At 41.6% G+C, this 25,406-nt stretch overlaps 3 protein-coding genes across 3 annotated transcripts in view; 1 reads left to right on the plus strand and 2 right to left on the minus strand.

Moving 5' to 3' along the window:
• RRH (retinal pigment epithelium-derived rhodopsin homolog) overlaps positions 1-6,697 on the minus strand; it is a 16,864-nt gene extending 10,167 nt beyond the window's left edge. The window contains exon 1 of the mRNA XM_005019843.6: positions 1,669-6,697. Within this exon, the coding sequence (XP_005019900.1) occupies positions 1,669-1,774 (106 nt within the window). The 5' untranslated portion in view covers positions 1,775-6,697. The remainder of the gene's footprint in view (positions 1-1,668) is intronic.
• A 139-nt stretch (positions 6,698-6,836) lies between these two features.
• GAR1 (GAR1 ribonucleoprotein) lies at positions 6,837-10,966 on the minus strand. The gene is made up of 7 exons (XM_027456416.3): positions 10,831-10,966; positions 10,411-10,644; positions 10,176-10,330; positions 9,253-9,312; positions 8,747-8,882; positions 7,827-7,925; positions 6,837-7,491 (listed from the first exon to the last, which is right to left on the minus strand). The coding sequence occupies exons 2-7, from the start codon at positions 10,604-10,606 to the stop codon at positions 7,478-7,480; spliced, it is 660 nt and encodes a 219-aa protein (XP_027312217.1). The 5' UTR covers positions 10,607-10,644; positions 10,831-10,966; the 3' UTR covers positions 6,837-7,477.
• A 209-nt stretch (positions 10,967-11,175) lies between these two features.
• Positions 11,176-23,581, plus strand: CFI (complement factor I). The gene is made up of 12 exons (XM_027455936.3): positions 11,176-11,332; positions 12,914-13,232; positions 14,116-14,254; positions 14,657-14,835; positions 15,801-15,911; positions 17,044-17,160; positions 18,321-18,359; positions 18,847-18,950; positions 19,606-19,721; positions 20,200-20,474; positions 21,731-21,832; positions 23,118-23,581. The coding sequence occupies exons 1-12, from the start codon at positions 11,279-11,281 to the stop codon at positions 23,333-23,335; spliced, it is 1,773 nt and encodes a 590-aa protein (XP_027311737.3). The 5' UTR covers positions 11,176-11,278; the 3' UTR covers positions 23,336-23,581.
• Positions 23,582-25,406: the final 1,825 nt, after the last annotated feature.

Genomic DNA, 25,406 nt, shown 5'->3' on the forward strand with positions numbered 1-25,406 from the left:
CTCCCTGATGCCTGCTGTCGTCACTAAAATTAGTATGCTGACCACTGCAGACTGTAGTACCTAGCAATGACTTCTTTCCCAGAAAACAAAGCAATTATTTATTAAAGAAATAAGTGTTCAAGCCTTTTAAAAAGCAACACTGTACCTATCCTTCATTCTTTTTTCTTGGACACCTCCTTATTAACACATTTTCCAGATGTGAGATTTGCCGTGGTAAGGCATTTGAAAAGCAAACAATCAGACTTTCAAAGATGCTATAGACCTTACTGTCAAAAACATTCCTCACAAAGAAAGCAAAGGTCAAGTCACAGCCAAAAGACTTATTAGATTCCCCAATTATAATATGAAATAAGCCCAAGGTGGCTTTTTTTTGGTTTGTTTACTTTTTAAAGACATTTAATTTCCATAACTGCTAACCCCACTGCTAACAGTGCAATAGCTTTTATCGTTAACACCAGATGGTCAATCTATCTGAAAAGACCACCTCGTTACATACAGTGTAATCCATCGTAATTAAAATATAACCAAGTATCCTATGTATCTGCAGCAGCTAACAGAGCCAGTTACCTGCAAATAGTATGGTAGCACTGCAGAGTGTGTCGAGTCTTCCAATACTTCACCACCGTCCATCTCCACAGCTTCTCAACAGGTCTAGTGAGCTGTGTAACTACTCTACCAATTTCTGTAAAAACCTGAAAATACCTACTGCCTTTGCATTCAAAAATTTCCTTTATGAGACCAGGGATTTGATACTTCCCACTTCAAGCAGATATGCTAAATAAAATGTGACCATCATCAACATTATTTCATATAAACCCCAAGTACATTAATATTTTAAAGGAATTCAAAAGGCAATTAAAATGTAGAAAATGTACGATGCAATACAGTCTATAATTAAAGTATTTATAAATTTAATTTTACATTATAAAAATACAGAAGGCCTGTTTTCAAAAACACTGTAGGTTTCAGCATTTGGTCAGGATGATATTTCTTTGCTACAGCAGTCAAGGGTTCAAAAAAAACATCACTGAAACACTTGCAGCTATAACAATAAGAATGTTTCCAAAAAAAATCCATAATCATTCAAGTTTAGCCAGAGGCCGTTGCAGTCATAGACAACACAAAATGTCAAGCCTTCCAGTGTGCTTTTTCCAACGTGTCATCAATGAAAAATACAGCTGCAGGTGGAGTCTGCTCTTCCCTGATTAATGACCAGCTCCCTCCCTCCCAGTCACATTCCAACCCTTCCCCTTACATCCCCCCAAGAGACACCCCTCACATGCTCAGACTACACGTATATGACCGTGAACATGTGGCCCAAGAGAAATCTCAAGATAGCTTCAAGCACATCACAGAAAAATGCAAGATGTGACAGCTATGTCCTATTTTTATCTCTTTTGCAAGCTGGCAGAAGTTAATTCTCACTCTTCTATAATTACATATCAACAAAATGTATTTTTCAACACACAACACTGCCTTCAAACACCGACCAGAAAACTTATGTTTCTGCACGCTTTGTTCAGCCCGATTATTGTCAGAAAACTATGGATAAAAGCTATCAGAGGTGTGTAACACAAAAATGACATACCATCGCTGCTACTACACAGAATGAGCATTCAAATCTAGTTCTATTTTAAAAAAAATAAAGTTATTTGCCAGTGCCCATACCTGCTGTTATTAAGTAAGCTGCAACTATGTTGTGCTCAGTCTGTGTAAAGGCTGAATGAGCTTCATTGTCACTTTGTGAGGAACCGGATGAATCATTCCAATGCATTTTGGACAAAAGAGACTTGTCGTCTGTCTCATCAAGATGAGGAAACGAGGAAACGCTACAAAGCCCTGTCAGGCAAATCCTTTCCTTATCCAACAGACTCACTGAACAATTAAAAAAAAGAGGCGGGGGAGAGCTGCCCCACCACTGACAGCCTCCAAGAATGATTTAATTGGACTAAAGTGCAAAGAAGTTTACGCTCCCAATCTATGCAGGAGAAAAGCTCGTTAATTAAAACAAAGAACAGCACAGAACTGCGTACATTTCCAACAGGATACTTAAACTTTATTCTTACTGCTAAAGAGATTAAGTGTCACATGCCCCCAGACTTTTTGCTTCAAACCTCTTGTGCAATGCTTCAGAAACCTCAGTAAAAATTGACTTGGGTCAGTTGGTCATCAGCCTGGCTCGGAAATACTTCCAGTCACCAGAGAGCACACAGCAGAAAAGCACAAATGGTGATTTCTTTAAAAAGCATGGTGTGTTTATTCTGAAGTCCATCCCTTCAAATACATAAAGACAGACTTTCTCCTCTTCAGGACTCTTGGTTTGATTTAAACACTCAGACTGACAACACCCACAAGAACAGCCCCGTATTTCCTAAAGCAAAACGTGACTTTCAGAAAATTCAATTTTTATATTTTTCAAGCAGCCAGGTCTGCAGAGAACAGGTGTTAAACGTGCCTTGCAACCCTGAAGACACTTCCTCTCCCAGACACACACAGGTAGGCTTGGGCAAGTTTTCCGAAGCAGAAAATAATTAGACATTTTCCAAAAGGTTGAGCAGTGGGAGATTGTTTTCTTCTCTTCGGTGATGAGGTACCAGCACACCAGCGAGATGCTCAAGGCCTTGTGCAAAACCCTGTGTAAATATTAGCTGCAACAAACCCTTGCCCAGAGCTTAGATGCAGCATCAGTCTCAGCAATCAAAGCTGTTTACCTCCAGCTCCCCTCTTTGCAGTTCTGTTCCTATAGCGGGGATAAAAGTCACAAGGACAACCAACCAGTGCTACTCATCTCTAACCTGTGAAACACCCCTAAAGCTTTCCCTCCCTCTCCTCAGCTTTCCAAAGCAGACATCCTCTGTCTTTCGGCTACTTCAATCCAAAGGTAAGTAAATGTTGATCTAAAACTTAGGCAGTCGTGACAATTTGTTGTCATTGCTACAGAAGATCACAAGTCACAGTTCTACCAGCGAAGGCGTTAATGGCACAGAACTACCTTCATGCACTCTTATTTCCCAGGGTAATCGTATCAATACACTATTTTTCCTGCCAGAAACGAACTAGGCAGGATCAGGGTGGGAGCGGATCGAAAGGGGAAATGACCTGTTCAGCAACAAAGCTACTTCCCTAGCGCCCCATTGTCCTGCCATGAAAGATAAAAGCATAATGAAAATTTTATACCTTCACTCTCCTCCCCTGAAACTTTGGCAAGGTTTACAAAAGCATCTCTAAGCTCAGAACTTCCACAGAACTTGGAGCTTGCCATGCTGACTGCCTCAAAAAGCAAAGCATCTCTGTTCGTATTCAGATCGGATTCTGGACTCGGGTAGCGGAGTTAATGAGACCATGCAGATTTTATACACACCTGTTGGTTAAAATCAGAGTTTCTAATATGTGCAGTCCATCCTGTTTCCATCTCTGCTTAAATTTGGCTGATATTAACGTAACAGGAACTGAGAGGAAAAAGGTCAAAATTAAAGACATTACCTAAAAGTAACAGTTTATAAAACAAAGCCAAAATATAGAGGAATTCACTATTAAAATATACAAATAACCTCAAACGACAGAGCTTTTCCATTCTACTTGGCCAAGGTCAGTAGGAACAAAATGCAATTTCTATTTGAGTCGATTCTTCAATTTGTAGACACCTGTATAGATACAGGGCAATGCAAGACTCATTACAGGGCTTAGCAAGTTGCAAATATTTCGGTTACATATTAAGTATTCAAAAACATATTTCAATCCACAGGTATAAGAGTAGAGAAACTTTCTGTTTGCATTAAAAAGAAATTATCTCATGTTTATTAGGTGTATCAACACTAGAGGGCTGTATAAGGCAGTGCTTCCCTTTAATCTTACTTCTATAAACATTTAAATGGTTCAAAACTGAAGGCAAACAATGTAATAAATTATATTTTTACTTCCCACACAAAGTCCCTAGATTTAAACTGCTGATTAGAAAAGTTTGAGTCTGTAAGCAAAAGACTTTTAGCTGGCTGAACAAAACACCCTGAAAAACGTAAGGGACTCCAAAAACCTTTTTACTTGTCATGCTTGATCCATTAACCATCCATTTTCCAGTACACCTTTTCTTGCCAAGACAATACTTGGCACTACTGAAAGTAACTCTGCACCACTGTAAAAGTGACTGTCAAGTACAGCTTCAGGAAGATGTCCACGGCTTCTTGTGAGTGCTAGAGGGAATCGTTCTGTTCTACAACAGCCGGTGCTGCAGCCCTAGGTTAAAACATCCCAGTTATCTTCTGCACTTTGTCAAATTTCTGTCAAAGTAACATAAATGTGTGAGCTCTATCAAACAATCCTTCCACAGCAACTACAGAAGAGACAAGGAGAGAAACATCCCTCCAGATAGGACTTTTAGAGACACTCAGTCTCAATAGCTAGGGAGCTTTACTATACACTTTGTGTGTTATTCTGTTTAGCAAAAATTTAGATCCCACGTTAAAATTATACGTATAGAAAACCAGAAGTCGAGTGCGGCACAGCCAACAGGTTCAAGATACCTTAAGCAATCTGATCGCAGTGATACAGCAGCTGCCAGTCAGCTGAAAGTTAAACCTTCTGCCTGGGTCAAATGCTGCGGTGACCAACACGTTCACTTGCAACCGCGTTCGGAGAGCAGGGCTTGGTTATCGGATGCGCTGCCCCAGCCAGCAGCCAGCACGTGCAGGCACTGATGAGGACGCAAGGACACAGGTATGGGACACCGCTACTGCGAGGGTCCTGGGCGGGGAAGCCAAGCTTTTGGGGCGTGCTGAAGCTGCTCCTAAGCTTCAGAGAAATTCTGCAGCTCCTACCTCGCTGCCAGAGCAAGGGGCGCTCAGGAGGCTCTTCAGGTGGCCCAAATATTTGCCCCCAAGGCTGCTGCTGGGGAGGAGAAATCTAAGGAGCACCAAACTGTCATTGAAAGCCTTCAGCACCATTAAGCCACCCCTCCCCGCACCCACTTTCAGACTGCAGTATGACTTGCACAAATATAAAACCCAAACACTTTGCACACTGGGATCAGGAGCACAGTGACAGAACCACAGACAGGACTGGAACAAAAGGCTCAGGAGAGGGGGAAAGGCGGCGTATAAAATCATGGACCCTGTATTTTAGTTCATTTCAGCATCATGTTGCAGACAAGAAATGACATTTTTTCCGACAGTAATATTTTTTTTTTTTCTAGTACAATTAGCAACTGCTCAGGTTAGGTGGGTAGGTGGGATCAGGTGCCATAGCACAGAGGTGGCAGGGCAGACTTGGGACTGGATGGGCCCTGCCAGACTAAATACATCCTTACCCAGCACCTTGTAAAAAAGACAGGTATGATACACAGCAGAAATCAACACAGGAATCCAGACACTGCTTCCTCATCCGGCAGCTCATTTCACACCCAATTGCTAAGGATATTCTTCCGTCAGCATTTGAATGTCCTAAAACCTCTGCAAAGATTTAAGATTACGAATTCTCTCTGGATGTGTGTCCCATACAACCTAGCCTACAGGTGTAAGGCAGATAATCCACTTCCCTGCAATCAGAGCCAGATCTTTCTCTGGAACTACCATGGCTAACATTGCTCTTTACCCTCTGACATGAAAGTCTTCTTTTGCTTTGCAATACGGCTTCAGACTCGAGCCCGACTCATTGCTCCACCTGCTGTGAGTCAAAGCATATGCCTCTTGCCCTGTGCTGCAGTACTGGCACTTCCCCAGCTGCCGCATTGATGCAACTGGAAGGTGACAGCAGCAGCCGGCTGAGAGCAGGCAGTATCGTTGATCAGTATTGTTGAGTTGCAACGTCGTATCCCAGAGAGAGCTTCCAATAGCTGCAAGATTTTGTCTGGATAAAGGGCAATTCTAATTGTACCATGCCTCAAGTCAGAGCCCTAAGTTGCTTAGGCCTGACAACACATGGTAACAGCAGTCTAAATACCTTTAAAAAAGTCTGTATTTAATTGACCCAATTAAATTTAAGTGTGTAGTAAGGGATACCGACTATTTTGTTGTTATTACTTCCCAATTGTGCTGTGGTTGAATAGTAGACTCCAATTCTTCTTATAAAAGCAGACCTAGCAGAAGTTTCAATGTATTTTTGCTTTTACTGAAAAGCATTTTTATCTGTTATCCTACATAGCATGCGTTCAGACTGCGTAACTGAATCCTTGAAGCTTTCTTCCTAGCTTGTTTCAAGTTTTGTTTCAAAGATGGTTCAAAACTAGGAGTCTTGTTTGTTGAAGGGACCAGTAACTGTCCAGTTCTGGCACTGAAGGCTGCTAGAACTCATTTTCCTGCAACTGTGCTCATTATTAGGAACTGTAACAGCACGATCAATTTCTAAATGTACACCTTTCCACACTGTGCATGGTGCTCAAAATATTTTTGACCTAGATTATTCTATAGACATCTTTTCAAAGATGCTTGCTATGAGGGTCTGCCAACACTCCCCACTCCAAATGAAATCCAGGGAGGAAGATTCTACTTCCCTATTCATATTCAATTTCCAAAGCTAAGGATAGAGAAACACAGGGTGCTTCTCCATGCTGTAAGAGATAGTTATTAGCTTTTCGACACCCCCACAATACATCCGAAAAGACTGAATCTGTACTGAAGGCTTGTGCAGCCTTTCTCAAGGCTTTTTAAAGCAACGCTTAACTGAAAGCGCTGCATGCAGAGGAGCCCTGCGATGGGCTATTTAATCTCAGCCTTCTGCGAGCTCAGAGCACTGGAACATCAAAACCTTGAGAGAAACAGGCTAAGAAGGTGAGGACAGTTAAAAACCCTTAGCACGTTTAGTATTGGTGTAATTAGATACAGTTAGGTGACTTAAGAATGGAATTAACCTTGTTTTGTTCATTAAACAGTATCTTCTGAGAAGAACAGGTCTTAATGCCTTCGGCTTTCATTGAGATTCATACATAAAAACCCATAAAATACTCTTTGCCATATTCCTTTTCTCATGTATGTTATTACGCATAAAAAAATCTGTAAACATAACATTTTTAAGTTGGTAAAAAATAGTTCGCTATGGTTATTTGAAAGGCACGTCCATTTTAGAGCAAGCCAGAAGACTCCATGTAAAAAGGGGATAAGAACAAGGGATCAATCACACATGGTAACAGGTTCATACTGACAAAGGTGCATGTGGTGAACCTGCTGGGTGTTTCTTTTTCTAAAAAAGATTTCAAATGATTGTTTAATCCAGATTCCAACACAAAGTCAAGCATTGGCTAAGTCATTTGTCAGAAGCAGTTTAAGAATGACATTGAATCTTGGCTTAGTTTAGAACGTTGAGGGATATTCGAAGCAAGCTTCAGTTCTTCCCATGTTGAAAAATAGTCATTAACAATAATGGTCATTTCATAGTTTCAAGTTCTTTATAAAAAGAAATTTTCAGGATCCTTTAGGATTTTTTTTCTTGCTTTTCACCTCTGTAGATGATACGGTAAGACAGCAGGAAGATAATCGTTGTTCTGTTCTTAATATCCTCTCCCTATTTTAAGAAAGAAAAACAGACTGATTAATTCACAACCTCGATGCTTTTAAAGCAAATAAATGATACACAAACTATATGAATTGGTGAAATAATTCTTCATTATTAACTCTTCAACTTATAGTCCTTTTTCATGCAGAAACTAGCATGGTTTTTACAAAGCATCAAAAAAACACAGAATACTGAGCTTTGGTTTAAGCTAGCTACTGTGATGCACAGCAACCTTTTTGTATAAAACTATGAACACCGATATGAAATAAAAATATGTTTAATATTTAAAAGTTTATAAATTGGGAGCTTTTCTTATTATGGAAATATAAGAACTGCACACTTACCCCGAAAGCCTCCTCCACCACCTCTTCCTCCTCTGAATCCTCCTCCTCCTCTTCCTCCACCTCCTCTGAATCCTCCTCCTCTTCCTCCACCTCTTCCTCCTGAAGAGAGGAAAGAAATTAAACATAACAAAGAATTTACACACTCCTAAGAAGTGTAACAATTCATTTACAGCTTCTGAAAAGAAAACCAAACCCAACCAGAAATGGTTAACTGTGTCATCCTGGTACCTTCTCTTCGAGGGAAGATCTGCAGCATTTTAGGTGTTGTTGATTATCCAGTGTCTGGAATTCTAAACACGCTAATGAAACTCCAAGGTAATTGTTGGCCATCATGAAAAAAAAGTTAACCACAACTGTGATATGTGAAATCAATAGATTAAAGAATTTTGAAGTATATGTGCCTCCCCGCACACAAGGGGGCAGGGTGGGGAGGAAAGAGAAAAAATCTAGTAAGAAAAAATACTTAATTCCAGCATAAACCGAGTAGTACACTACAGATCATGATCAACAAGCAGAGAAGGATGAGATCTACCGTATCTTCACCTCTTCTCTCAAAACACTGCATTTCAAGTATTTTGTCCAAACTAGATTTTTAGAGTATATTACGAATGCAGCTTTTGCTGGTTTGTGTGGGTATAATCCACTGCCTTTTACCACAAGTTGATTCGTGCTCATGCTTTCTCTCTTCGTTATGTATCAGTGTACTCTCTTTCCTGCATTTTGAAGCGATTACTGAGCTAGGTACAAAAACAAGCTCCTGCCTTTGGAAAGGTGTCACTATCTCCTCCACTGAGCTATCAAAGAGAAAAATGCATAATGTTTCTCTTTAATGAACACAACTGCTGATTCAACCATTTAACTGTAACTTTACCAAAAACAAACAAGCAAATGTTTTGTGGCTTTCATTTTTGGGATCTCACCTCTGCCTCCGCCTCTTCCTCCTCCACGTCCACCACCACGTCCTCCTCTACCACCTCCACGGGGAGCACCTTTTTCTCCAGGAGGCCTTGGCAAAAACCTCTGAAGGGGGAGCAGCTTTGCTGGATCAATGTAAAACTGCAGGAAAAGAGTTACTTTAGGCTTTGAGAATACTGAGGTTAAAGGGCACTTTAACATCTCTCTTCTTTTACAAACGCTCACAGTCTGATCTTAACCCATTGTTAGAATAATAAAATGTTAGGAAATTATTAAAATATAGGTGATATTTGTATTTAATGCCTTTCATTCATTACATCTTTCTTCCTTTTTTTGTTCTTTAGGAGGGAAGAGCATAAAAGGTGCAAAATTGAGAAGGATGAATAAATGAACATTTTCTAAGTACACATAGCTTTAAAAGTCAATAAAAACTCTTATTAAAGTATAATCTAACTGATGACATATCTAACTGATAACATACACAAGAATTGTGTTATTGAGGTTGGCTAACCTTTTGCATTTTTTTAAAAGAAGAAGCTTTCATGTTCTCAGACAATTTCACTGAAAAATACTGTGAGTTTCATTAAGGAACACATCAGAAACAAAACATTTGAATAGCACTTTTGATTATCACACAATGGAATTTAAACATTTCAGACAATATATAAATTATCGTTTTAGAAAAGAAGCTAAACGTCACCCATTTCTAATTTTTCTCATGGTTACAAACACCGTATTTTGTGGTAAATTTGTTTTTCTTCCCATGTATCGAGGCATAAAAAAAGAACATAGTGGTGAAAAGAGTATATAAAAATGTAATCGTAAAGAAACAAATCTGTTTGGCCAGTACCTATCTCTATAGCCCCAGGGTGACCACAGGGTGCATCTGGAACAGCAGAGATGCTGCACGGCCTTTGCTAGCGCTGTGCTGGCTTGTATGACTGCCTGGCTGGGGGATGAGATGAGGCAGCAGGGGCTGCTCGACCCAACCACAAGCTCATCCTTATCCTACAGGGATGTGGTAGACACCGTGCAACTCCACGGGCAACCCTGTACTTATCCTGTGGCTCTTCAGTGTGTAAGGGCATTTTTGTGTAGTTCCAAAGACCATGAGCTGCTGCTGGCCAACTCTGCTCAATAAAACTCAAGATTAAATGGAGAACCAAGGAGCTGCAAAATGCACTCTAGCTCCCTTTTTATTTCTTCGTACACTGTAACAGGAAAACAAGTTTCTGAAATTCAATTCTGATGCAGAAAGCAAATCTGTAAGCTAATACATTCAGACTGTGAGAAGGTTTTAAACCTGTGTGTTTACTCCCCATTTAGAGAGGGACAGGAAAATGAACTGTTTCCAAATTCTGCATCAAACCTCTTGAACAGTCAATCAGGCCTTAAAAAAGCAAACCCCACATCACGCATATTTTTGAAGGATACAAAATCTGTTAGCTGCCCAAAGATTTCATCCACTTTGCCAATCTGCTCCTTATTATCCAGGTACACGGGCGCGTTGAAGTAAGGCACCCTGTTCTCTTCTGTTTTACACTTACAAACGAGGTCATCTTCACACGGATGCATGAACTCTCCCAATACTGCAATAAACCACAAACAAGCTGAAGGTCTCGAATAGCCCCTTTACATTAAGGAAATAAAATCTCTCCGTGTAACTTACAAACTACCGTTTCTGGAGGCCCCTGGTCGTATCCACCTCTGTTGAAGCCTCCTCGGCCGCCTCCCCGTCCGAAGCCCCCTCGCCCACCGCGGTTAAAGCCCCCTCTGTCGCCGCCGCCTCCTCCGCGATTAAAGCCGCCTCCTCTTCCTCCTCCTCCTCCTCCGCCACCTCTTCCTCCTCTCCCGCGGAAAGCCATCCTCTACCTCCTCCTGAACGGCGGCGGCAGGGCACCACCTGGTGAAGGAGCAGAAGACATTTATTACGGATCCGGGCACGAACAGAGGCCATCACCGGCGGCCCCGCGTGCTGCCTGCCGCCTCCACCCCGGCTAAAACCACGCGGGACAGACATGAGGCGACAGCAGCCACCCCCAGCCCCTCCACCGCACCCAGCCTCCCTCAGGGCCGTCTCCCCTCTCACCTCAGGGGCGGTTTTGCCGGTCCCCACCGGCCCTAACGGCTTTACCGGCCCTAACGGCAGCCCCACGCGGGCGCTGTGAGGCGTTGCCAGGGCGGGCCGCCGAGCGCGCCGCCTGCCGTAAAGCAGAGCCGGGGCCGCGCGACAGCGTCGCGAAATGGGGGGCTCTCCCCCCCCCCTTTTTTTTTTTTTTTTTTTTTTTTTTTTTGCGTTTTCTCATGTAAAAACGACCCAAACCGAGCCGCGTGGGCAGGGCGGGGCCGTGGGTTAATGGTTAAGGCTCCCCCCTCTCTCCCCCATGCGCCGCTTTCAAAAATAAATAAATAAATAAATAAATGAATAAATGAGTAAATAAACGAGGAACGGGGCTGGTGTGGTTAAAAATTAGACAGGGAGCTGCCCGGGGGCGAGCTGCAGCACCCGCAGGGCTCCTCCGGGGGGAAGCTGGGCCATGAGGGGGCTGTTGGTGGCGTGCTTCTGCCTCCTCTGGGGCTGGGGAGCCCAGGTAAGGGTCTGCGGGGGGACCATTGGCTTCATTAGCTTCATTAACTTCATTAACCCCATTCCGTGGCACTCACAGAGCTGGGTTTTTATAAGGTTTCCTTTCACAATTTTTTTTGTGTTTCATACCTTTATTTCCAGCCTGGTTTGCGTACCTGCGTCTTGTTCTTTCGCATAGTGATTCCACCAGGGTTTACGCCAGCGGGCTGCTGGAAAAGGTTTTAACCGTGAACCCATCCCAAAGACAATCTGCAGGCAGGGCCGGCCACACAACGGTGCAGGGATTTCCCCTCTTCCCCCTTTTTGGGAGGAATGAGACCACGGCGTTAACTTCCATGGTGGTGACGCCGCGTGTTGTAACGCCTGAGGTTGTGCTGGGGAACCGCTTCCAGCAGCAGTCTGTCCTCAAGTCCGGGTGGGCTCCATGTTCAGCAACCCCTGAGCCTTTCAGAGAAACCCCAAAGGTAGAAAGTGACGCTTTTGGGTGGCCGTTCACTCGGGACCCGGGAGAAACGCCTAGTGCGATACGGGAGCTGTGCCAAGCCAGATCGGTTTGCCATGGGAATCCAGCAAGAATGCGTTGGATTCTACTCACCCGAGGAGAGCAGGAAGAATGTATTGAGGTTATACAGTCATTAAAGGGGGGTGGGCAGTGGGGGGAGGATTAATTTCTGCCCCAGCAACATCCCCGCTGACTTTACTCAGGCCAGGATTTCTTCATGAGAACTTTAAACTTCGGCTCTATCGATTCGGTGGACACAGCGAAAGCTGATAAATCCCATTTGATGACTGGCGTTCTCTCCCACGTTTATGCAAAGTCCATCCATACGTTTTTCAAGTTTCAACATTTCTTCCTACTCATAGCTCTTAGTAAGCAAAAGCACGTGGCCAGCAATGGCTCAACTAGGCAGCCAGATTGAGGATCAGGATCCACGCTTGCGGTCCAGGAACAACCCCACCACAAATCCACTGCTCTGCAAAATAGAGGAAGGGAACTGATAAGGAGGAGCACTTATTTTTCACATTTCTTGAAGATACTTACACTTACTGCTTCAGCAGTCTTGCCGTGAAACAAATAACTAATTTCAGACTTCTTTATTCGCTTCTAAGTAGTTCCTAAATATTTATAGGTGGTAGTTAAACTCAAAGCCAACTGGACCAGTGAAAAGGTCTCAAAAAAATCAAGTTGCTACTTTTTTAAACTTTATTTTCCTGGTGTTCAAGTCCCTTGATGTTTTAAGTTGTTTACAATCACGTTGCTGTGTGTTGTGAACCACTGGCTTAAAATGTTTTTCATCTGTTGGGTGCTTCAGCCAATGTTTGAAGAGTAAGGAAAATAAAGGTTGTGGGAGATGAGCAGAAGTGAAGGTCACACCAGCAGAATGATCCAAAAAGGAAGAAAAACTGAGAAAGATGAGGTCACCAAGACAAGGAGATAAACACCATAAATATTGAGCATTTCTTTGCTCATAAGATAGGGAAAGGTTTACAAACACTTTGTTGATGTCAGTAGGGGGGCTGCAGAAATGTTGGTGCGATTCCTAGTCCTGTTCACTGTTTTTTTTATTTATTTTGTGCCTTGCAGAACCCAACACCTTACTTTACAGAAGAGCCATTTCCACAGGTTGGGCCTGCTGAGCCAGTTGGGCAGGACACTTACCTCATAGAAGAATGCGTAAGCAACAAATACACACACAAGTCCTGTGCAAAAGTTTTTTGTCACCCATGGGAACGCTGTGTGGATGGAAAATGCCTCTGTAAGCTTCCCTACCAGTGCCCGAAGAATGGCACTTTGGTTTGTTCCGCCAACGGAAGGCAGTTCAGCACGTACTGCCACCTCAAGAGCTACGAGTGCCAACGTCCCGAAGCTAAGTTTCTGAACAAGGGCAGCTGCATGCCTACAGGTACCAACATCTCCTCTTCCCAAATGTGGCAGGCATTGTTGGCCAAGGGGATGCTTTGCTCTTTTTTCACAGCTCAGAAAACTTGTTCATTTCCTTGCACTAGTAAAAATACAAAACAGAAAGTGACAAGTCCTGAAAATTGACGGTACCTGGTGATTTCCTTAAAAATAAAGAGATTGAGAGGCCCAGGTTACGCTGCTGCTGGTAGCTTGCTCAAATCATCAGGTAGGAAGGGAAGAAATAGACAAAGGAAAAAGAGCTCAAAGCTCAGAGTCCTGCCGCTGAGGTCAGGCTGGGGTACCTGGGCAGAAAGTAAGGCACGGTCACCTCAGTCTTTGCTCTGCAGATTTCATCAGAACAGGAAGATGTTCCCCTACAAACCAGCAGATCTGCACATGGGCAAGCTGCATCAAGCTGCTTTTCAGCCCCTGGCCTTGTCAGCTCAGCCTCTGCCCAAGTACATAGAAAAAGGGTTCTGCAAATGCCAGCAGCAGCAGGCACCGTTCCTACCCATCTTCCAGCCCCACCTCTCCTGCCGGCAGGAGGGGCAGCTTATCAAAAGTTCTCTGATGAAAGCCTTAGACTAAGACGCAACCTCTCCTCAGCAGAGCTCCAGTACTCCTAATGGGCACAACCCATTATCCTCATTTCTCCTGAAACTGGTATATTTTGAAAAAGTGACAGGCTTAAAGTCATAAAGTCAGCCCTCAGAAAAATCAAGAATCAAGCTCCTGAGTCCCAGCCTACTGGTCTTCCCATGTGAATTTTGGGTGGCTACTGGATACTTTATGTCTCATTGATTCCTGTGTGGTCTTCCCACTAAATACATCTATGTAAGATAATTTTATTTGGGATTTTTTTGGATTTTTTTTTGTTTTTGTAGAAACATTTAAAATCACGGAGCATGAGAATTCAGGTTTGCTTCAAGTAAAACCTATGAGTATGGAGAACCTGTTTGTATGTGGCAGTAAGTGGACTATGAATGAAGCAAATGTGGCCTGCAGGCACCTTGACTTTGAATTGTAAGTTTGGGGAATTTCTCTCTCAGTAACTGCAATGGATTTGAGAAAGTAGTGATGCTTATATAAGGGTCAGTCACAGCCAGCTGCTAAGGCAAAAAAATCAGAAAGCATGTATTGGCTACAATAAACCTTCTTAAATTCACACCTGAGAGTGAAAGCTAAACCACAGATTTCTCTGTTTTATCACAAATAACAACTATTCAAGCCGTAAGTATCTTACTTTTATAATAATGCCAATCTTGCAGTGCCCCGAGCTTCCTCAGTATCCATTGGTTTTGGTGTCTCATGCAGGATGGTTCCTTTTTCTCCTTAGCCAGTGGGAAAATCATATAAATTCTAAACCATAAAAGCAGTGGCTAATCCATTGTGAAATTACAGAACTTGTTATTTCTCTCTTCACAGAGGTGCTGAGTATTACAATACTGTCTTCAACATCACAGAATACACCTTCAATTCGTCACACTGTTACCGAATAATTTGCAAGGGCCTAGAGACAAGTCTTGCCGAATGTTTTATAAAGAGGAGACTGAGGAGTGATAGTGATGGATTTGTTAGACTCCAGTGCCAGAAAGCTCTCCGAGGTTAGTAGGTTTGGGGTTTAAAATTTATTTAAGGTTCTTCATGTTATTTTAAGTATTTGTGGTTAGGATCTATTTTGTTGAACTGTCAGCCACCGCAAACCTGCAATGAAATCTTTTTAAATAACCCTTTGCAACATTTAAGATAACTGAGGCAGTCTTGAGTTCGTGACCTTGGAAAATAATTCACTGCTGCTCCTAGAATATTCGGCAGATGATGCCCCAAAGTGGACATATTTCACCCATGGTTCTGGTTGTTCCCCCATCTATTCCAGAGGCACCGAGGTATATTATACCCTGCAAGTCTTGCCTCTCTCAGGTTAACTCGTCAGGAGACAGGTGATGACCTCCTCTTTGCTTGGTCTATCAGAGAGATCAATTAGGATGTCAGTCCTATATAGCCAGACAAGTGGGACTGGAACTGAACTGCTAGTGTCTTCCTGGCACATCTGGGGCTCCTTGGTTTCTCACTGCTACAAGCAGGAATCAAGTCTTTGTTCTGACTTCTAACAGCTTTCCTGTCCCTGTAGTGTGACTTCTTTGGCATTGATAAGCATCAGTCAGCCCGAAAGCTATGATTTGTCTCAGTTTTTAATTGTGCCACAGAAACAGCTTGGAGACTCTTGATGAGTTCCTTCAAGAGGGGGAACATGCATCACCTTAATCACATAAATCATTTACAGGGCGTTTGAGCCTCTTATTTAATCCCTGTCTACAAGAAATAAAGTTCACTTCTGCCAGGCTACTGAAAGATGGAGGTAGAAAATAAGTGGTCACATTGAAAGTTTGAAGAGGAGGCAATGAAAAGGATTAAAAAGGACTCCTCTGTACATTACCAGGTCCCACAACGCCAACTGTTGACAGGCCAAACAATTGAATGAATAAAACGTGTAAGCTGAGAATTTCCTTGGGCAGCTGTGAACCTACAGGCATTTCCACACTAACTTTGCTTTCATCCTGCTGCACAGAATGTTCGGCTGATGAGTTTACTTGTGCAAACGCCAAGTGCATTTCTTTGAGCAAAACCTGTGACGGAATCAATGACTGTGGAGACCTAAGCGATGAACTGTGCTGTAAAGGTAATAATTGCCTTTCTTAGCTATTGGAAAATCATCTCAGCAGAAAACCACACCCGAAGAATACTTAGAGTGATGTAACAATAAAATATCCTTTGCAAAGTCATTACATTAAGGCAACCAGACCATAATTTCTGTATAGAAAAATACATAAAAAAGGAAGAGCTGTGTTAAATAGAATGAAATGTATTTTCTGTAAGGCAAAATTAATAGTAATTAATCAAAAATGTTTATTTGTTTCCAATGAGCTATCTCTAAACCAAAGTAAGATCTTTCTTAAATTTCTTACTAATACAAGATTATCCATAGAATGTGTGTGAACGGTTCCCATTGCATAGCTTGTACATGAACACCTCCGTGTGCATGTCATTCTTTCAGCACCTGCAATTCCAGCTCTAACAGCTTTTATTAGAAGCAGATCTGGCATAATCTGAATGCAGGAGAAGACATTCAGAAGTTGGGTTTCAGGTGCCGAACTGTAATGCAGGCTACAAATACCATCACTAAATAATCTTGATGTTGTAGTTTTACCGTTGTCAGTACATTTGATCTGGTAATCATGAAAACACAGTGACAGGAATTTTGGAAATAAAAGTAAGTACCTGTGGCTTCATATATTTAGAGGACATTTATTCAAATTCCATTTGACCAAAATAGTTCTGTCTCAGCTGTATGGATTTTAGAAAAGGAAGAAGAATTTTAGAAGAAATAAGTTATTAAAGCCAGGAATTTCAAAATAATTTCAATTCCTAGTGCTACATGTATACCATTTCAGTCAAAAGCCTAACTCGTACTCTGATTTTGGAGGGAAATTTGACCCAAGCATCACAAATTCCTCATCTGAAATGATCCGTAATGCTGGTAAAACTGGAGGTCCTTTGGCTGAGGTTGAGTGTAGGCACATGGGGGTGAAACTGGTAAGGAGTGACACCTACAGTACTGAACTTGTAGAGAGACTTTTGTTTTTAAGTCGTAAAACAAACATCAAGATAGTAAAATGAGGAGAGCCAAGTATTCATTTCATTTCACACGTACAGAGCCTGCTTTCACAATCTGTTTATGAACAGCCAAGTCCCCCATAACATGGATATTATATTGTGTTCACATTTTAAGTTGGAATTCTCCTATATTACAGAATGCAGAAACAGCAGTTTCCACTGTCGGTCAAACATCTGTATTCCAAGCAAGAATGTCTGTAACAAAGAAGTTGACTGCCTCACAGGAGAGGATGAAGCTCAAGCTTTGTGCTCAGGTTTCCATTTGAGACATGTTTTTATTGCTTTTCCTTTCACTGTGCTAAGTTACACCTAGAGACTACACAATGCGTATTATTAAATTATTTAACAATTAGCAAAATTGAAACGCATGCAACAATTAGTCTTTCTGATGGTATGGTATGCTCTACATACTAGGAGACTAAGAGAAGGTTGGGTGCTTTTCCTTGCCTTCCTTCTAGAAAAGAACGGCCAGAAAACTAAAGGAAATAAGAAACAGGTGACATTTTAGGAGATATAAAGCAGATTATGTTTTTTGCTTGTTTGGCCATCTATCAAACTGATATCTCATATTTCTGAAGACAATGTAGACAGAGTTGGCAGGAATATCTTCCTCACATGTAATGAATAGTTAATACAATGATTCTTCTGTGCTGTTCTCCTCACTATCGAAAAGATTTTGTTTTGAACTTAGAGGTTTTTCCTTGCTCTGCTAAGAGACAAAGTCTAAAGCCAAAAAGTAAACATTTTTGGTACATGGTAATAGGTAAACTGAACTCGAAAGGTAAACACTCGTCAGTAACATGAGAGCAGACCCAATCCTCAGCCCCTATTTAGGAACTGAATTCAGTGGGCATTTTGTTTGAATAAAAGCTGACAAACCAGATAGGGGAAGCATTTAATTTACCTCTCGTGTTGAGTAATCTCCTTTACTCTATTAAAGGAGGTACACAGAATACAGAAGCAGCATCTAAATCAGAAAGAAAAAAAAAAATAATCCTTTTATCTAATGCACCTTTGGGCTTCAGAAAGCTCCAAAAAGTTGATGGGGCAGGAGGAGGAATGTCTGGTGTTTCCTGGTGGAGGAGAATGGGCTATTGCTTTAGAGATCAGAAAAGAAAGGCCATTTCACAGGGTTCCTTTGCAGAAGGCGAGAAAATAAGAGTAGATTTTGTATAGTTATAAACAAGTGTCTGTCTGCTGGATGTAGGTCACTTGTAGGCTGTGGCAGCCAAAGAGTGCCTAGGAAAGGAAACAGCAGGCACTGTGCTTGAACAACGTTTTTGTCCATGTAAAATGGTGCACACCTACACATTTTAAAAGTGTACCAGGATTTTGGCACACAAACCTACATTTAAGTAATAGAACAATCTTAAATATTTGCAAACATTTTTAGTCTTTTATTATTCCATCACAGGCAGAACAAAGCGTGTTGAAAATTACAGTATGGATACAGGTAAGTAACTAACCAAAACACCCCAAACCTGCTTATTAGTGGCTTTCTAGCTACCAGCCAGCTGGCCGGATCCAGAACACTCAGATATGTGGACTTGATGATTTATGAGTACACACTCAGGGGCTTACCATTTGACTCACTTTCCACTAATTTCAAGAATGCCATAATAATTTATCCTGGCTGAGGATCCACATCTGCATGTTTTGGCAGCTGACAGAGGTAAACCCCAAGCAAATCTATGGGAACTGCTTTAATTCTTTTTTCCTGAACACTAGCAACAGTGGAAAATAAAAAGAAACAATGTGATGCTAAGACATAAGCAATTTTCCAAGCAAAAACAGATGCTGAAAGTTTTGGTCTTTGCTTTCCTGCTGCTTCAGCTACTCGCATACTCACAGCACTTGTGATTTCAAGACAAAGATAAACCTGTCTCCAAACAGAGAATGAATGCCTGAATTCTGAGACACGTTTTTCCTTTTTGTTAAAGAAAGAAAACTGACAAAGACCTTTCTTCCCCAAATACACTGTGGTGTTGTTAATCACACGTTAACTCGACGGAAAAGAATCGTAGGTGGAGAAATTGCAAGCAAGGTAAAAACAAACAAACAAAACAACAAGCAAACCTTAACAAATATGTGCTCATCTGCATTCATTCAGTATCACATTAAATGGGTATTATTATCCTTCTGTTAAAATATGCAGAAATAACAAAATCAGCAACAACACTGGCTTCATGTTTTGCAGCAGTACTAACGCTGCACTGAATGAATGTGAAGAGGAGCACAATTTATAACGTAAAATGCCAGGTTGCAAAAAGGAGCATTACAGGATCCAGCAAAATATTTAAAAATGTAGCTAAAAATGACAATTCTTACAAAACAGAATACAGACAAATGAAAAAAAAATACTCAGTTGTACCAGATCAGATGCTACCTCTGTTCCTCTGACTGGGAATTTCATGATAGAAAGCTGGGGGGAGGGAGGCATTGCACAAAGTCAGAAGATTGAGCAAAACTGCTGTAATTTAGAATATGGACCCTTTATATCCTATACTATATCCTATTTAATTACACCCTGTATATTGTATAGAGCCCAATTTATGGGCAACTTCTCAACAGCAGATTTTGATTTTACAGTCAGCTTTAGTCAAGGAGATGAGGTGATACAAAGGATTGTTTTTCCCTTTATGCATGAAAAATAGTGCAATTATAATTTCACGTTATTTGGGTTTTTGTTGTTTGAATAGGGTGAATTCCCTTGGCAAGTGGCAATTAAAGAAACTGGCACTGAAGGTGCAACAGTGTACTGTGGAGGGGTTTATATTGGTGGCTGTTGGGTTCTGACTGCTGCACACTGTGTCAGGTAAAAACAACAACCTGGGAAATGATTTCTTTGCAAGGTAGAAAGATTAATTTGGGCATTATTGCCCTTCTCAGCTGCTTGTTTGCTAATTCCTGTTTGCCTATTGAATGAAACAACTGAAGACAGCGGCTCACTCACATTACTGGCAGGGGAGATTCAGAGAAAGAGAATTTTGGCTGTGAGTAGAAAGATGAAAAAGCACTGATGAGTTTAACGAGACAGCACTAAACACAGAGGATGGCCTTTAGGGGTTTTGTCCTGTATTAGCTGCAGTACTCAGCAGTAAGTGTCATCAGCCTTGCGTTTGCTACACTTCAGGAAAACCTGGACATCAAGTCCAGAAAGAAACTATATGTACACAATATGAATTTTTATTCTACAAAAACTTTGATAAAACGCAAAAGTTTATGGCTCAGTGAAGCACACAGTGCCTGGGCTAGGTACCAAAACATATTTTATTTCATCGTTTCTTTTCCAGAGCAACTCGAGCTCACCTGTACCGTGTCTGGATTGGACTGCTGGATACAATACGCTACGACAAAGAGACAGACACCTACAGGCTAAAGCAGCTGATAATCCATGAGAATTATAATCCTGCAACGTATGAAAACGACATCGCTCTGATGGAGCTGAAAGGTCACGGGACAGGAGAATGCTCCCTGAAATACAGCACGCCTGCCTGCATTCCCTGGTCAGAGTATATGTTCAACACGGGTGATAAATGCAAGGTTTCTGGATGGGGACTTGAGAAAGGTATTGGATTTAGCTCTTTCTATGAGAATGTATTACTTTTATCACCATCTTTCAAAGCATGGTCAGCTTTCATTTTGAAAATGCTCACGGGAGGCTGAGCACAGAGAGCAGCGGTCGTGCTTTGGCACCGGGCTGCCACTTTGTTCTCTGTTCTGCACTGCTTCCTCTCTTGCCTCAACTATTAAGTAAATTGCTGTGGAGAACACCTCTGTTTGAGAACTGCCCTGACCAAAAGAAACGCTCAGTTCCCTGAGCAGGCTGACCCCTGGCAGCACATACAGTGATGTCGGGAGTGGAGCAGGGAGTGTGGGAGTGGGAGCGGGATGGCAGGAGTCAGATGGCAGCATCTGGAGGACATGCACGTAGCAAGGAAACTGCTGTGCTGATCCCCTACACACTGTTCAAAAGAGCATTTCAGTACCTTGTAGGCACCCAGAGGTGGCTGAAATCACGGATCTCAGGTTTACCTTAGCTGTGGAGAGCTGGTAACGGCGTTGAACACATGGCCCACAGCCATTGCCCCGTCCCCAGATCCCAGCAGTTACAAAACTTGGCACATCCGAGCACATCTTAGCCGTGTACAAGTTCCAAGAGGGCTGCACGGGGACGGAGCAGTGCAATGCAGTTGCACTTTCGAAGATTTGTCTAATGTCACAGCACAATTGCAGCCCGGTGTCAGAGCTGCCACGTGCTTTTTGTGGGGCTTCTTCTGTCCTAACTTGGTAGCAGTCTGTAAAGCAAACACAGAGCTGGGAATTATGGCCAAACGGACAGAGAACAAAACAGAGAATGTTCTTAGCCTTGGAATGTATTGTTCACCTGTATCATCTAAGTCTGGGCCCCTCTTCTCAAAAAAACAAAGTAGAATTGGGAAAAAACGTGACAAGGAGGATTGGAGGCATTTCTCCATTTCGTAGAAAACAATGTACTGGTTTCCCGGTGTATGGAAACCTTTATATGGAAATCATGGAAAAAAAATGAGGAGGACAAGAAAAGGGAAAGGGTAAAAATACAACAAAATGAAACTACTGTATTTAATGCTGCAATTAAACCACGCTGCTTTTATTTGGATACATATGGCCAAGGTACTGCATGACGTATGGGGTGAGTGTTAGTGGCCGTTTAACATAGCTGGCCTATAATAGGTAAGGTTATATTCAATAGGTAAGCAAATATGTAACTTTCAATTTCTGATATTAAATGTCCTGTGCATTTATCATTTTTAACTTAGAAAAGGTTATTCTTTTCTTTTCTAGGTTATACCAAGCAGTATGTGCTCAAGTGGGGCAATGTTAATTTATTTCACAATTGTTCTGAAATGTATCCAGGACGATTTTTTAAGAAAATGGCATGTGCAGGCAAGCATGAACTTTCTTACTATAATTTCGTTGCTATCAAACCCACAGTTTTCTAGGTCTGACGTGACTGGCTGGGAAATCTTTTAGACTTGGAAGATACAATAAACCAAATGCCACTACACAGTGTCACTAGTATACACAAGCACTTTGCAGCCCACCCAACTTCCTCCTACCTTGATTTTATTCTGATCCAGGAACATCTTTAAGCAAGTGCCTTTCCTGGAGGACATTAGTAGTTCTGTTGACTGGGATATGACCATTGATATGCTTGGACATTTGCTACCTGCAAACTGCACCCCAGAAAAAATCCTATAAACTTCTCAAACCAAGATTCGTCTGGCCAGGAAACCAGTTGTCATTCCTAGTACTAAAATAAGCATTTTGAGAACATGTTTTTGCTTCTCAAGTAACAAAAGGTATCACCAAATACACTTCTAAAAGAGCGATGAGCATTCAACTGACAGGACAGATAGTTTCAACTGTTGTTTAACTCTGAAAGTAAAGGCAATATTTAAACAAACTACTTACCAAGAAAAAGAAAATCACAAATGATTTGACTTTTATATCTAGTTTTTTATAAATTCAGCATGAGGTTGACGCAGATCCAAACTTTGGAACCAAGGACTGGTATCCACTGGAGCTAGTTATACAAGTTATTAATTCAACTGAGTAAAGGCAACAAAATCTAGCTTTATAGGAGTAGTCATTCCAACTCTCAAACGTTCACAAGGCTCTTTCTTGGCAATGTAGAGATTTGAGAAAGATGTTACATTTTTTTTGTTGTTACAACAGGGACTCAGTTGAAGAGAGCTGCGCTCCCTCCCATCCCATCATTCACGTTTCTCCTTGGCCTGCCCACCTCTTTCCACAAAGCCTGTACAGCGATGAATTTTGAGGCTCCTACCTCTCCGTGTAGCTCAGATGAAACTGGCCAGTGAATTACTGGGTAGAGAGGACACCAACGGCAGACACCTCAGTATGCACACATCATGATAGCTTCGTTTCCATATCTTCTAATGATATAACATGCAATGTGGCTGAACTCTTCTCTATTGCACAGGGTAAACCATGAAACATATCACTGATGTCCAAGCAAATTAATATTTGGGCCAGTCACAATTACAAAGAAAAGAAATAAGAAGTAATAGACCAAAGAGGTTAGGAACCTCCAGTACTGGTGACCATTTGTCAGGCAGTGACACAGACCTAAAAAAACGCCTGTGCATTCCTTTCTGTGCTCGCTTGTATATGAACTTTAGGTTTTGTTTCCTTTTTTTTGCACCAGGTACTTACGATGGCTCCATAGACAGCTGCAAAGGGGATTCAGGAGGACCCTTGGTCTGCTTTGATGCAGAAAACATGGCGTATGTCTGGGGTGTTGTGAGCTGGGGTGAAAACTGCGGGGAGGCTGGTCACCCCGGTGTCTACACCAAAGTCGCCAGCTATTACGACTGGATTAGCCACCACGTGACAAGGAGTCTCATTTCACGGTACAATATCTGAAGCTCAGGAAACAAAATACTTCCTTGTTGTCATCCATGCGATAATGAACACTAGGCCTTTTTTACAATCAGCAGCCATGTACCTTAGCAACTATGAGTACAAATCTTGAAATAATCTGTTTTGAAAATGCTTAATTCTTTGTGAATACCACAATTTTGCAGAAGCCCGTAGGAAAAGAATTTTATGGTGACATGACTTCACAGCAAAATTCTCAAATAAAAGCATGCTTACTGCAGGGAACTTGAAGTGTCTGTCTTCTTGTCATTATTTTTTTACTCTCTCCATGCTTCACATTATATTTCAGCTGCAGTTGTTGCTTATTTATGTATTTTAAATGTACAACCATAGTGAAAGCAGTGCTTGGGAAACAACTGCAGCAGCAATATGCAAGCATTGCAGAAAGGACAGCAAGCACAGAACTTGAAAGGAATTCCATCATCTCAAGGCCTAGGTCATTAGAAACCCTCAGGATGCTGCTCTGCTTGGCAGTCAATTCTGTAGGCTTACTGAGCAATCAGACTTCAGACCCCCTGTTAACTGACGGACTGAATATGATCGTGATGTTTGTTACTCAAAGATTACTCTGGTGGTAATTCTTTCAGCTAAAAACTCAGACAATTTTTAATGTAGTTAGTACTCTGTGTCTGATCATCTAGCTTAGGGCAATTTTTGTATTAATTTAACCACAGCCGATCACAAAGAACAGAGGAAATTCAAGACTTAACATAAACTAAATAAAAAGTATCTTTACTGTCTTAGGTTGCCTATGTACATGTATGTGTATTTCCAACATCTGACAAACTCTTGACATCATATAGGGTTTTCTTGTGTACATATTTATAAAACAATACAAATACATAAAAAGTCTGTATGTTATGCATATAGATTTAATTCTACACAAACAAGTTACAGACCTTAGCTTAAAATGAATACTTGAAGCCAGAAAAAAAAAAAAAAAAGAAAAAAAAGAAAGTTTGCTTCCTACATCAATATACAGAAGCATGAAACAATAATGTGAAAAACAAACAAACAAAAACACCAGACCACATCCTTACAAGGGCCAGATCCTGTACTGTGCAGCCAGGGGGAATTGTGCCACTGCATTAACTGACACGGAAGCTGAGACATTCAGCAAGGGTTATCCACAAAAAGAATTATGCAGAAGGTAGGCAAGGCTGCAAGGCAACCAAAAGTGATGCTGGCACTGTGCTCTTAAAAGGGCCAGAATTTGTTTTTTTGATTGGTAGTTTCAACACAGAACTGTTAAATGACTTCAGGACCAGCTCAGTCCCGTCAAACCCCTAAAGAGTTTTGTAACATACTTCACTGGATTCTAATTTACAAGAGTTTTAATACCTCTTTTACTTTATCTCTCTCAACGAATTATCCCATTGAATCAATAGCATTTGTTCACACAAGTTGTTGACGGGGGGAGGGAGGTGCTTTTTGTGTGTTTTATTGCATTTTTGCTGGTGGTGGTTATGCTTTTTAATAATTCACTGCTGTCTGCTTCAGACAGAAGTTTTACGTTTTCCCTGACTTTTCTTTATCTTCCATTGTCTCGTAGAAAAATCAGCACGAATTTGTCAAGTAAGGACCCTTTCAGTCTGAAGTTAAGGGTATGAATTACTTCTCTTATCTGCCCCTAACAAAGCTTCCTATTTAGGAACGCATTTAAGCATACTCCTTCCTTGTAAATACTTTGCTGAACCACGGTCTTTATGGAGCAATCACAGGGAAAGGCTGTTTGCAGGACAGGTGTAGGAAGAGCTCCCTCTTTTGTTTGACTTAGCATACTTCAACTTTTTCCACCTCTTTCTTCAGTTACCTCTGGTTAATACTAAATCCAAAGAGGTTGCAAAGAAAAAAACAGTATTTATCGTGTATCTTCTCTCTCTGACTGTCTATCTGGAGAGTTTTCCCTCCATCTCCCGCTTTTCACCACAGTTACTTTTCTCCCGAGACCCTGCTGTTGGCACGCTGGGGCCAATCCCACGCCACCTTAAAACAAAAATTTCCCTACAAAAACGAAACCAGCTCCCACACGGCTCCACTTCACCCCTCTGAGGAG

Source organism: Anas platyrhynchos, chromosome 4 (genome assembly GCF_047663525.1).
Source record: "Anas platyrhynchos isolate ZD024472 breed Pekin duck chromosome 4, IASCAAS_PekinDuck_T2T, whole genome shotgun sequence".
Taxonomy (NCBI): Eukaryota; Metazoa; Chordata; class Aves; order Anseriformes; family Anatidae; genus Anas; species Anas platyrhynchos.